General features: G+C 38.0%; 1 protein-coding gene across 12 annotated transcripts in view; it reads left to right on the top strand.

Moving 5' to 3' along the window:
* hdac4 (histone deacetylase 4) overlaps positions 1 to 14,653 on the top strand; it is a 528,171-nt gene that overhangs the window by 424,150 nt on the left and 89,368 nt on the right. For all 12 annotated transcript variants that reach the window (XM_087988782.1, XM_087988780.1, XM_087988779.1 and 9 more), the window contains one exon: positions 6,011 to 6,274. In XM_087988782.1, coding sequence (XP_087844908.1) covers positions 6,011 to 6,274 — 264 coding nt within the window. The remainder of the gene's footprint in view (positions 1 to 6,010; positions 6,275 to 14,653) is intronic.

Below are 14,653 nucleotides of genomic sequence, written 5' to 3' on the forward strand. Positions count from 1 at the left end.
GTGATCTTCTGAATCTTCCTATTACAGTCAGCTTATGTGGTGTATTAATTCTTTAATAATCTTCATTTATTGTCACAAAAATATGCAAGAATATCTGGCAGCGAGTTTGTCAGTGATTCAACCACAGGATTTTGGTCATATTGGCAGATTGAGCCTCTTGCACTTAACATTCTTGGAATTGTTGAATTGACTCATTTGATGTAATTAAAAGAGGTTGTATGTGTAACCATTAAATTATTAACATATTCAGTGCAGAAGATAAGCCTGATTATCTATGAGTGTGTTATAATCACAGCAGCTCACCACCACTTTCTCATGGGCAACTAGGGACAGAGTAAATGCTGGCCCAGCCAGTGACAACCACATCCCATGAATGAATTAAAAATGGTTTTATTTACAAGTTAATGAACATCTTGATGCCTGGATCTTAGAACATGTTTTAAGTTAATTTTGGTTTTAATAAAACCATGAATTGCAGTTAAGTATTTCAATTTTGTTTTGTGGATAATATAATTATAGAAGTCACATTACATCGGTGACTTGCCAACATCTAGGAAAATAATGAGACTTCTGATTCATGAACTTAACTTGTTGAGTCTAGCAATTTAGTTAAATAAACCATGTTCCTCAATCCTATGTCTGACTAGATATGCATGACACTATATATTGAACCCATTAATACAGTCTGCTTCAGTTCTGCAAATGAAGTATGATTAATATCTTTGAAGTAAGTACTTAGCAGCAGTACACTTCCAACTTCACCCATTGCCACTTCTGCCTCTTTTCATTGAAATGATATCTGTACCACCACCAATACCCTTAATTTTCTCAAAACTTTTTGTGGCCTTTTGACCTTTGCATTCTTGTCCATCACTCCTATCCTTGCTGAACCAACTCCATCTCCACCCCACTTAGCTCTGCAACCACCAATCGCAACTTGTAATTACGTAATATTATTTACACAAGGAAACATTCCAAGGCATCTCTCAGATGTAAAATCAGCAAAGTTGACTGAAGTAAAAGAAATTAGGAGGAATGACTAAAAGTTTAATCAAAGAAGTAGATTTTAAAGAGGGTCTTAAAGAGGGAGAGGCGGAAAGGTTTTAGAAACAAATTCTGTAACTGTCCTAGAGGAGTGGCTCAAGAAGGAGGAAGGGAGCTACAGTAACGGAATGTTTGAGGCTTCTTTCACACCAGGTCCTCCATGATCTCCGACTCAAGTGTGGTTAGCAAGCCAACTTCTCCCAGAAACTTCCTCAGTCACTTCTCATGACTACCCTGAAGGCATTGGAGTGAGGGAAATCAGGGTTGCAAAAGTGACCACGATTGAGATGATAGGAGGTGTATGTGGTATATGGATAAGTTCAGAGATGTCTTAAGAGGAAGACAGAACATAGGTTCAGATTTACAGCAAGGAGAAATTTTGAGAGAAAGTCCATTTGATGGGCATGGGGAAGGGTGGGGTCAGGCAGAAACAGTTGAATTAATGGTCAGAACACTACTGACAGAAATCCACAATCTCTTTGCACTTTCTGTTGGAGGTAGATGTAAGGAGATGTATGGTAGTGGAAGGAAGTAAGGGAATAATGTTTGCTGTCTGTCAAAACCACTCCTTATCTGGGATCAACTTGGAAAGCTATGTCCCAGTTGTCTTGGTGTATGCCAAATCTGATAGTTGGTGGTTACACAGTTTGTGCTAAAGCCTATGTCCCTTGGACTTCAAAAATCAAAGGTGACCTGCAAGGAGAAATAACCTGAATGGCAGATATTTTCCTGAGGACAGTGGCATTAAAGATGGAAAGGGAAGCATTCAATGAGGTGGCAAGATTTCAAGAAAATTCCAATGTTTTAAGGTATTGACAACTAAAAGCACAGCTGCCGGTAGTGGGCCGATTCTTATGATAAACCGCTCCAAGATGATTTGGCCAGTGCCTTTATAAAACAAAATACAGGATCAAGCCACTTGAGGAGACATAAGGGCAAATGACCAAAAGCTTCATCATGGAGTTAAGTTTGAAGAAATATGTTAAAGAAAGATAGTGAGGTCGAGCAATAGGGAATTTTAGAAGAGAATTCTGGAGCCTGTGGCCCAGGCAGCTGAAGGCACAGCAAATATTGGTGGACCAATTGAAATTTAGATGGCCAATATCAGAATTATAGGAACACAAATGTCTTGGAAGATTATGGTACTAGAGAGATTCAATAAATAGGAAGTTGCAAGGCAATGGAGGGATTTGAAAACGAGGTTGAAAATTTTAAAATTGAGTTTTTATTTAACCAGGAGCTAATTGTTCCTCAATTAAAAATTATATCTACTGTAGCTAAATTTTACGTTATTGTTTTTTATTGTACTGTGACAGTACAGCATTTTTTTTCTTGGTCCAGAAGTTGCAATTGCTTTAGGCTCTTAAACGATTGCCCACTGAGTGATACTTTTGGTACTAAATTTAGAATCATGACAATGGCATTTGAAATTGAAGGAGTGGGAAAGAGTGTTTTATCACTTGATTGTGAAGAGTCGAGTGCATTGGAGGTGATAGTAGCACACATCTGTCAAAACTACATTTTCATGTGTGTCAAGTTAAATGCTTGAAAGGAATTTTAAAAAAATAGCACATTAAACTCCTCTTGTGACTCTTAGCCTTGTAATTTAACATTTGCTATAGATTTGTGGGCGTAAGGAGATGCATTGTATCCCAATGACTTACATAGTATCTCTTTTCCCATAAATTATACAGTTTAATTTCCTGAACCTGACTGCTCACAGACATGGCCAGCCTTCAGTGAAGACAAGATTTGAATGCTCATGTCTTCATTTCTAAGACCAAGGCTTAACAATATACAATGCGTTATTAGCGGAAATTAAGTTTTCAAGAGTGTTCAGATAAGATACAGATCTTGGTCTGAGAAGAATTGCCATTAAGCAACCAAACATGTAATGAAAACATATTTTGTTTGACCAATGTGCACCACATGACCCAGTTATTTTTCCTTTTACTAAAATTACATTGGAAATAATAGGTACAGTAATGACATACATTTGATTTGTTTGAGGAGAACAAAATTAAACCCTCTTTTAATGAAATAATATTTTTGACAACTCTTTACAAATTAGTGACAATTGTAGATCCCAAGGTTTTCCAGTTCAAAGCTGCAGTTGTCCCTAGTTTATGTTTCTCTTTGCTCATTGTCAAGATATTTCAGTGCAGACTGAGGACATTTTCAGGGATATGCACTTTGTGTACTTGCTGCACTGACCTCAGCTCTTCTGCCCTGGATTTCTGCCAATTGCTGTTAAATCCCAAGCTCAGAGAGCAGAGATTATTACTATGATTATAAAAGTCAGAAAACTTGAGTGCCTAAATAATAGATGCTACTAAAGTGAAAAAAAATATGTTAAATCCTAACAGCATTATGCATGAGTTTAGTCAGTCCAATGCTATCAGACTCCAAAATAACTGACGAGTTAACTGTCCGACATCCCTGTTCACTCTTGAGAGCTGGTTGTGAAGGAGCTGGACCAGTGTCAAGGCCTTTCCGAATGTAAGTATAGGGTGAATTGGTGATGCGATACTGATCTCTCTGAAGTTATTTCAGTATGTAGAATAATAAACAGGAAAGACAATAGAAGGAAATAGGACACATGCATTTGCAGAAGTCATTGTTTTACTTCATGTTGTAGTTACTTTTTGTAATTTAGAGTTTAAAATATTGTAATAATTATAACAAAAGCACTGTAACAATGCCTATTAAAGTGCTACGGTGAGCCAAACAATTGATGTGCAAATTTCAACTGATGGTTCCCTGAAACAGCAGAACCATTAGCAAACTTATAACCATGAACTCTCCAGCAAGCTGTAGCATTAGCATTATGCCACCAGGTTGGTCAGCAAGAAAAAGAAGGCAGGCAGGATGATTCATTGATCCTTTTTAAAAAAAATTCTAATTGAAAGGATCGTGGCCTCAGCAAGAATAGTTCAACATGGAACTTTGAGACTGCAGTGAGCTCTCCTAAGAACAGACAGAGGTGAGCCACTTCAGCAACGGAGTAGGCATGGATGGAAATCACTAAGCAAGTCAGCAGAAGTAGTGTAGTCCTTCTGGCCTGGATACAGTGCATCAAGAGGGTGGGGAAAATTAGTGACGTAGAAATTACAGGTGCCAAGCTCACACTCATTTTCCTGGCATTCTCCGAACAACACACTTTACAGCTCCACTGATTCCACTCACTCCAGGCTCCGCATATTCCCATTTTGAGCAGCCAACACTCAGACTCTGCCCAATTCTATTGCTCACACCAATGCCTCACAAGTGTTGTCCTTCTTTCTATTTGACAAACCATCACTAATACTTATAACCTGCTCCCTTCTCTCCATCCAGGACAAAAGGGTATATTATCTTGTGAAAAAGCCTGGAGAAGGGTAGCACACTACTGATAGACACTTTGGTGCCCAATGTTTACTTTGATCTCTTGAAAAAAAGGCTTGCTCCATATTTCAGCAATGACACACCTTGAAAACATGAGCCTCCTTGGACAAATCAAGAGAACTCACCCTCTACATGTGTTGAGGATCTTAATCCCTTGAAGTTGGATCCATGTCCATTCCACCCCCTCCCCATGTGGAGTAACATTATGGCTGAGGAAAAGGCATATGGTATAGGTGTTTCACTGGCTCTTCATTCAAGGTTCAAGGTAGAACTTCATAAGCATCTTCCATGTTGAAGTCACCCATCAAGTTTTCTCAGAAAAGCAGCCTCACCTGGCTATAGCTGTGCCTCTGCAGTTTCACCAATCAAACATTTCCCAGCCTGTCAGTTCCACTGGAGAAGTATTCTCTGACAAGCTCTTCACAGGTTGGGATGTAGATCCACTATGTTAAATATAAATTCCCTTGTTTAGAACTCTACTTAGTTTCACTTAATGTGGTTAAATGTCTTACAGGAGTAACTTTTTAATGACGTGTGCAACTTTTAAATGTCTGAATAGAAAAGGCCATTCAGCACCCTCAGGCCTGCTCTGACCTTTAGTTGATGGCTGATCTGTACCTCAACTTCATTTACCCACCTTAGCCTCATTTTCATATTTATCACAACCATATTTATCTGCACACATTTTACATTTTTATTCTCTCCTTTGAGCTATTCTAGCAAATATTGTCACCACCAGACCTCCTTCCATTCTATTCCATTGTAAACTTTGAATTTATTCATAATTTAGTTGTCTCTTTCATTCATTTGCTTATTTAACTTGCATAGTTTTTATATGTCTACTTAACTTGCTTATAATTTACATATCTACATACATAGTATATAAAATCCCCATTTCCACCCCAGTGATAAAGAAAATAAAGATTTGCATTTATGTAGTGCTTTTCATGACCACCGGGCATTATGAAATACCTCACAGCCAATTAGTTACCTTTGAAATATAGTCACCATTGCAGTGCAGGGAACATAGCAGCCAATTTTTGCTTACAAACAGCAATGTGATATTTTTGTGATGTTGGTTTAGGAATGAATAACTTGCTGTTCTGTGAAATAGTAGTTGCGAAATTGTTACTCACTTATTTGATTTACCATCAAATTTGAAAGATGACCTCCTGAAAGAAGAATTAAATCCGACTCAAAATGATAACTCTATTTCTCTCTCCACAGGTGCCACTAGACCTGCTGAGTTTCTCCAATATTTTTGAGTTGAGTTATTGTTTGGTATAAAAGAATAAAATTGCTTCATAATATATGGAAAAAGTATGATGTGACAACTAAAGTTTAATAATTATTACAGTGTCACTGCAAATTTATTATAAAATAACCTGTAGTTCTTCAAAGAAGATAACATTTCACAGTATTATGGAATTATTGACACAATATAATAAAGTAACATTTTTCAAACCTGAAAATTTTAAAGACAGACTCTGAAATAGAAGTATACAGTTGCAATAAAGTTAGCTATGAGCCTTGATTTGATTCATTATTTAACAACTCTTTCCCTCTGCCCATTATTTAACAGTTGATGCCAAAGCCTAGCGAACAGCCCAGGCAACATGAAAGTCACCCTGAAGAAACTGAAGAGGAGCTCCGAGAACATCAGGCCATGCCAGAAGAACCATACTCAGACAGAAGTGTCAATCAGAATGAGTCTACAATTATGAACAAGGTGGTACAGGTCAAACAAGAGCCAATTGAAAGTGATGAGGAAGAGGACGAGCAGCGAGAACAGCTGGAGCAAAGGAAGAGGCAGGCAGAGCAACAGCAGGAACTACTCTTCAGACAGGTATTTGTGTGTTTTAGTAATTATAAATATTTGTATTATATCAGTGACTTGGTACAACTTCAGCTGACCATGCTGAGTCATGTGGAAATGCACAGTAAGAGTGCATAAGTAGATAACTCCCAAGGTAACTTTTATAGTGTGCTTAAAATTAAACCCATTATAGAACTTCCACCGGATCATCTTTTCAGGTTAATGTCGTTTGTTTATCCGCAAATGGAAGGTCCAAATTTCGCATCAGCAGTGAATAAAAGATGCTGCCTATTTATTACACTTCTACATTCTTTGGACATTTGCACTACATTTTGTAGCACAATAACATGGTACTCTTTCATTAGAATACTCAATTCGGTATACGATCCTGTAAGGAAATAGCGATGGGACTAAGATTTTTTTAAAAACTGAAAGATTATTTTAAGTTTATGACAATAATTAAAGTCTGAAGGAATTAGATTTCACACCGTTAAAACTTAATTTTCAAGGAAGACTTGGCATTTAATAAAAATGAGCATGATGTTTAAAAATTACAGTGAACAATTTCTAATACTTTCTGGTGTGTTCTGAATTTTACTTAATGGGTAAGTACCATAACTTGTCCTTTGTGTGTTTGAATTCCAACTACATTGATGTCATACTAAGAATAGCAGAACTTGTGCAACAGCTTGATGATTTCTGAGTTTAACTGTGCATGTCACGCTGTTAAACCTGGTTAGAGACAAAACAAAAGGCAGGAGGGTGGAAGAACACAGCAAGCGAAGCAGCATCAGGAGGTGGAGAAGTCGACGGTTTGGGTATAACAAGCTGCAGATAAAAGGGGTGGCAGGGGCTAGGTAGTGAAGTGGTGATAGGTGAAGACAGGTAGAGGGTACGACTGGTTACTCTGTGAGAGGAATAAATCCAGTTGGTGACAGGGAGGGAGAGGGGCTGGGAAGGGAGGTTATTTGAAATTGGAGAACACAAGTTTGAGTCCTCTGGGCTGTAGGTTGCCCAGACGGAAGATGAAGTGTATTCCTCTAGTTTGCGGTGTGCTTCATTGTGGCAATGGAGAATGCCAAAGATGTCATGTCAGAAAGGGAGTAAGAAGAGGAATTAAAATGGGCGGTGACTGGGAGGTCTGGTTGGCCTATGGGGGCCCGGCTGCAATAATCAGTGAACTCCCTAAGTTAATGTTTGGTCTCCCCAATGTAGAGAAGACCACATCAGGAGCACCTGATTCAGTAAACTAGGTTGGAAGAGAGGCAGGAGAACCTCTGTCTCACCTGGAAGGACTGTTTGGGGCCCTCGAAAGAGTGAAGGGGATGGTATGCCAACAGCTTTTGCATCTTTTCTGATTGCAGGGGAAGGTACCTGGGTGTTCAAGGGGTGTGGTTAGTGGGGAGAGTGGCGCAAGCCAAGGACTGTCAAAGGAAACGGTCCTTGCGAAAGTCAGAGAGGGGTGAGGAGGGGAAGATGTTCTTGGTGGTGGGGTCTAGTTGGAGTTGACGAGAATTAAGGATGTTTAAGGATGATGCATTGGATGCAGAGACTGTCTATATTGCTTTGGGGGGCTGTGGTTTAGAGCAGTGGAACATGGAATGGAGGTGGTGTGGTGGAGGGCTGTCTGGATGACAGGGAGGAAAAGCATGTTGTTCAAAATAGTGGACATCTGGGGCACGCGCGAGTGGAATGTCTCTTCGTCTGAGCAAATGCGGCAGAAGCTGAGGAATTGGGAGAATGGGATGGAGTTCTTGCAGGATACAAGGTGGAGGAGGCTTAGTCCAGGTACTTATGGAAGTCTGTGGGTTTGTAATAAACATCTGTCTGGAGACTGTCGCCGGAGATGGAAATGGTGAGGTCAAGAAAGGAGAGGGAGGTGTCTGAGATGGACCAAGTGAATTTGAGGGCAGGGTGGAAGTTATGGGTGAATTCGATGAACTGCTCCAGTTCAGCCTGAGTGCAGGATGCTGCACCGAGGTAGTCATCGATGTTCCAGTTCAGCCTGAATGCAGGATGGGTTCAATCTGCCAGCTTTTGATTTAAGTTGCTGGTCAGTAACGCCATCTACTTTGCTGGTTTCCCACTAAAAGTTAAAATCCATATTTATGGCAACATTCTTCAGATTTTTATTGTAATTTTAATATTACAATATAATTGCACAAATACAACATACAAGTGTAATGTTAGTTACTGACTTGTTTGATTTCTTTTTCTGCTGTCTTGCTAGGTTTTTTTAAATGTAAATTGGAAGAATGTTACTTCCTTCCTCTGTCTATGGGCAGCCATGTAATATACTTTTCATTTGTATTCAAAAGAACAAATAAATACTGTGGACCATGAATTGTGTGTGGTCTTTGCCAAAGGTAAACACATCTTGGCCTCATGTGTTTCTTTATTTCAGCTGGTTGTCACGGGTTGGCTGCAGTTCACACAAACAGAACCTCGGTACCCAAGAGTAAAATCTAACTCCAGCCTTTGGCCAGGACATAGAACAGAAGAATCAGTGTCAGAGTGAAAGCAGTAATCTTGGTCAATGGAAAGCTGTGATGCTAGAATTGTTAAATTTTGATAGAAATATTCATAAGCAAACAACAAATAAAATGTCATTAGTCGAAAGATGGATTAAGTTTATTTCTGTCGTATTTCAGAAATATTTAAACTTAATTATTCTCACATTATGATTCCATTTGAAAAATATCATGTTGCATAGAAATCTAAAGACAATGATTTTTTTTGTGTTAGTAACACTGCAAACTTTGTTTTGAGGCTCCATAAGATTATTCCATTTTGTTGTCCAGGTTATAGACCTGACTGGTATTTAACTTCTGATGTAAACTATCCTCTGTTGTGCTGAAGAAAATTGTTAAATATTTTAAGAAACCTGATAACTTTAGATTTAAAATAGTGTCGTTTGCCAAGATACAAGTAATGATGAAGAAGACTACTGAGCCCATTGAGTTTATCATTCCAGAAAAGTCTGCTATTTCCTTTTTATAATGTCTAACTGCCTTCTGAATAACCCAGAGAATCCTGTTCCAAGTAATAATTGATTGTTTTGTGATTCAGATTCAGAAAGTCGGAGCTGATGTATGATACTACCTGATAGTGAGTCCAGCAATAGTTCATGGAACTTTCCATCTGATCTCTCCATTGTTGCCATTGAAAATCATCAAGTGAAGGATTAAATATTCTGAATGGATGTTATTTCAGACTAATTCCCACGTCTGCCACTGCCAGATTTCAAAGCTAGAATTGGTGAGATGTGAGGATGGCAGTTCTTGTCATCAAGACCGCATTTGTCCAACTGTGGAATCAAGGAGAGGAACTGGAGTCATGGGAATTGGAGAGGAAATTCTCCACTGGTTAGAGACAAACTTGACCCAAAAGAAGATGATTGTGGTTATTGAGGGTCAGTCATCTCAGCTCCAGGATATCTCTGCAGTTTTCCTCAGGGCAATGTCTTCTGCCCAACCAAATTCAACCACTTCATCAATGACCTTTCTTCCATCATAAGGTCAGAAGTAGGGATGTTCACCGATGATTGTAACATGTTCTGCACCATTCACAACTCCAAATACTGAAGCAGTCCATGTTCAAATGCAGTAAACTTGGATAATATCCATGCTTTGGCTGACAAAGTGACTATCTCCAACAGGAGATAATTTAACCATCACCCTTTGATATTCAGTGGCATTACAATCTTTCAATCCCTCGCTATCAACATTCTAGAGTTTACCATTGGCAAAATACTGCACTAGTATGAGTCCAGTGTTTACAAGAGCAGGTCAGAGGCTAGGAATCCTGCAGTTAGTAACCTCCTGACTCCTCACTTAGCTAAATGATTTCAGCTCCAACAGCATTCAAGTATCTTGAAATAATCCAAGACAAAGCACATCGACACCACATCCACCAACATTCACTCCCTCCGCTACCGCCACTCAATAGCTGCAGTGTTTACCATGTACAATTTTGCAATATGTTGAATAATATAATCCTCATCATTATTTATTGTTTAAAAGCTGCAATGTGATTTTCATTGCCACATAATTCTTTGTAAATTTACATCCAGATACATGAATGCAGCATTTTCAACAGTTTATTCTGAGCATTCTCTGTATGACAGAGTCATAGGTGATGACTTCAAATCACTGTATGACATCAATATATCCAGATATTTATTAAATCTCTTATAAAAGCTTAAATCTCTTCACCTCTATTTTTGCTTTATCTAGTTATCATAATAGATTGTCTAAATTGAGCACATTAATGCTATTCTCAAACTAAAGATGCAATTTTAAAATGTAATTGTTTTGAATCTGCAGTAAGATTTTGTTGAGATGGTTTATTTGCATCAAAATATTTGCTCCTGTGATTCCCAAGAGATATAGGAGTCAGTAAGGGTTCAAAAGGAGATACAGTGAATGAAAAAAATCCATCGTCACATAATCTTTAAGATGCTGCAACTCTGGATTTTGTATTCTACATAAGCATTTTCAGTAGAATTAACAATTTTGGGAAGTTCATTTCTCCGAATCCTGCACAAAATATTTTTTACTATTTCTCCTCTGTTACTTAATAACAATATATCGAAGTGCTCCTGACTGCTGAAGGAATAAAGGTTTATCCTGGTGTTGTGGAGCACAAACTATTCAGATTTGAAACTTCACGTTTTAATTCCTTGTCTGCACCTGGTCTTAGTTGTTCTTTAGTGATTCTGGTAGGTCCATGTCATAATATCATGAAAACACAGAAGGATGCCATGGAACTCATCGAGTCTTTGTAAAGCAACCTAATCTGACCCATTCCTGTGGCAGTGCAAGGTCCTTTTCTTCAACTGTTCATCTTGTTTCTGTTTGTAATTATTCTTCGTCTTCACTTCCACTATTCTTGGAGGCAGCAAGTTTCAGTTCATTCTCACTCACTAACAAGAAGCTCTTCCTCACATCCCCCTTGCATCTGTTGCACAAAACCTCAATCTGTGTTTGATACTCTTTTAGCTAATCTCTTTTAGATAGTCTTATCATCTTGTAAACTTGTACTAAATCTCTTAAATATCTTTGCCTCCAAGGACTGTAACCCCCAGTAAGTCACAGCTACTGTACTATGTTGTCCTGGTATACCATTTAAATATTCCATCTGTAATAACTAGTTTATATTATAAAATGTGGCATGGATTCACTACAAGAGCGTGTGATGTTGACTTGAAAAACCCCTCTTTGCTGCAGAGGGAAATTGACCTGTTTGGAGACTAATTGTTACTATTGAAATGTGAGAGTCTGGATTATAGGTGTAAATTCCTTTCAAAAACTTGGTGCCTTTGTTACTTCAGTGGAAGTATCAGTGCCTGCAGATGAATATGTAAGGCAGTTTTGTTGCATTCATCCCTAATGTTTTGAACAGTCAAATATGATCATAGCTGATTGACTAATACAATATGTCAAGCTCCACAAGAAAGTGTATACTACAGCATGTGCTGTAGTAGAATGTATAGCGTTAAGAATTATTCATTTGTGAGATGTGGCAATCACCAGCAAGGCCAGAATTGATTGCCGATTCATAATTACCCTTGAGAATGCAGTGGTGGGCCACTTTCATGAACTACTTTCAGTCCTTGTAATGTAGGTACACTCCAGTGATGTAAGAAAAGGAGTCAAAGGATATAGATGATTCAACAGTAAAGGAAGGATGGTACATTCCTGAGTCAGAATGATGTAAGACTAGGAGAAGAACTTGAAGGTGATGGTAGCCTTCTTGAAGGTAATAGTTGTCGCACATTTGGAAGGTATTGATGTAGAAACCTTGTCATATTATTGCAGTATATCTTGTGGATATTATATGTTGCAGTTACTGTACTCACTTGTGAAAGCACTGTATGTCCAAGGTAGTAGATGGGCTGCCAACCAAGTGGCTGTTTAGTCCTGAATTGTATCAAGCCTCTTGTGTTTAAAGACCTGCACCCCTCCAATTAAGTGAGTAGTATCTCATTATAATGTTGTCTTGTACCTTGTAAATGGTGGACAGGATTTGTGGAGTCAGGTGGTCAGTTACTGCCGCAGACTTGTCTTGTTTTTTGAGCGATAGTATTTATGTAAGTGATCCAGTTAAGTTTCTGATCAATCGTTGCAGTTTGATTTTTTTGTATTTTTGGAGATGCTCATTGCTCAGTATTTCCATAATGGAAAAGTACTTGTCAGTTACCAGATCAAAAATAATATTGTCCACATCTTGCTACATGCAGGCACAGAGTACTTCACAATCTCAGAAACTGAGTGGGATTGAACACCATCAAAAACTAACATCCCCACTTCTAACTTTATTATTGAGGGAAGGTCATCAGTAAAAAGCAGAAAATGGATGGACCAGTGACATCACCGTGAAGAACTCTGACAGTGATATGCTGGGCCACCCACAGACAGAACCATTCTCCTTAAGACTGTATAATCTGAAGAATTATGTCTCACCTGTGATGTTTAAAGTTTATGTATGTTATTGTCTTTAACATACCCAGATCCTGGCTTCTGCTATTCAGCTTTTTTTCTAAAATTAAGTATGGTACCTTGAGACTAATGTTGTGCATTTTTGTTGATACCAGCTAAATAGTCACAGAAGGTACCAGAACAGTCTTTTGCAATTGGATTCTGCAGGGATTTCAGATTATGTTTGTATGGAGAAATAGTATTCCTTTCAAATTAAGTCTCTTGTGGCACCTTGTTTTCTGTTGCATGCCCATGAGAGATAGCTAGCCAGGACGTCTGTCTGTAAGCAGATTCATAGAAACATTGCAATTCTAGTGACGTGTCAGCACCCAAAAGCTTATGCATGTAGCCAATAAGGAAAGTACACGGTATCATACTGGATGTAAATTCCACAAGGGGCTAACCGAGTCTAAATGTGCCGATGCATGGAAATACAGCTGCATGAAAACATTTGGAACATCAATACTAACTTGACAGAGAGGCTGTGCTTCATGGTTACCTGAAAGGGCTCTGATTAACTTTCCTGAGACCTAAGTGGTTTCTGATGTCTTTGTAATATTTTTAGCAAATTCTCAGTTTAGCAGAATTGACACCAGTGGAATTCTGTAGATTAGATTTACCGATGGGGATGTGCTTATGGTATAGTTGAAAAAGTTAATTTTAAACTTTGTCCCATCCCATTGATAACATCTAGGAGGAAAGAACTCTTGTGGCTCCTTTGTTGGTGATGTCATTAATTTGAACAGAAAACAGAATTGTTTCCTGATAGAAGTCTTGAAGCTTTGATTGATCTGTCAAGTCCTTTTCCTGAGGTACAAAGAAATCAAAAAGCAGCTTTTATGAGAGTAAGAGGGAAAAGGATAGAATTTCAGAATGCCAAAGAAAGGAATGAAACGGATGTTTAAATGAGAAGGGACTGTTCTTGTAGGTCAAGATTGGATTTAATGCAGAGTATATTATTTTGCTACTGCTAGTCGCTTCATTTTAGGAAAAGTAAGAAAGAACTTCAAGGTTTTTAGATGGAGATTTTAAATTGTTGAAATTAATCATCTACAATTTTATTATCTTTGATTTAATTAGCTGACAGTACATTGGAAATATTAAGTCAAAGTTACAATGTTTTGGAATTCAGTTACTGTTAAATACTTCACTCCATATCTGCCTGTTACTATATGGAGAAACTGTCACCCCTGTCTTGCCTTATAGCATTACCTTCCTTTTGCATCAAAAATTATAAAGTAAAAATGACTCTGGAAATCTCAACAGTTTTATTCAATGGGCTTTTGAAAATGAAGATTTATCAATGAGTTGGAATGTGCATGTTTCATTTCCAAAATAAACTAAAATGTTGGAATCCCACTTATATTAGAATAAATTTCCCAGAATTTAAGTCTTGAGTTTTAAAGGTATAAGATCTTGGTTACTATTCTTGAGTAATAGAAAATCAGTATAGTTCTAGGGCTATTTAATTGTTTCTGAATGTTGGTTAAGGCAAGACTTTTTAAACTGAAATGAGCTAAAGCATGACTTCACCTCTGGAATGAAAGGGTCTGTTTTATCTCTAATGAGCAGCACTGTTCAGCTAGATTACAAATTGCTCCATACACAGTTCAAAGCATGCAAGAGACGATCATTAATCTGTCTACTTCAAAGGCTCAGCAGGTGTTTTCTGTAGGTTCTCAGCACGGATCTACAGGCAGTGCTCGAAGCATTTAAAGTGAAGACAGATTTTTTTTAAATGTACATTTACCTTGAATTAGATATGAAGAAAAGAGGAAAGTAATTGAGTTTGTATACTTAGCTATTTAAGAACTAATGTGGTGCAAAGAATAAAATAATGATGTGCTTTAAAAATATATATTTTAAATTTTCTCGTTAGGACTATGACTGAGGAACTGCCTCAGGATCACATTACAGGCAGGTCCTTATA

This window comes from Chiloscyllium plagiosum, unplaced genomic scaffold, assembly GCF_037043375.1.
Source record: "Chiloscyllium plagiosum isolate Xiang-an unplaced genomic scaffold, Cpla_swu_hap1 HiC_scaffold_7, whole genome shotgun sequence".
Lineage (NCBI taxonomy): Eukaryota > Metazoa > Chordata > Chondrichthyes > Orectolobiformes > Hemiscylliidae > Chiloscyllium > Chiloscyllium plagiosum.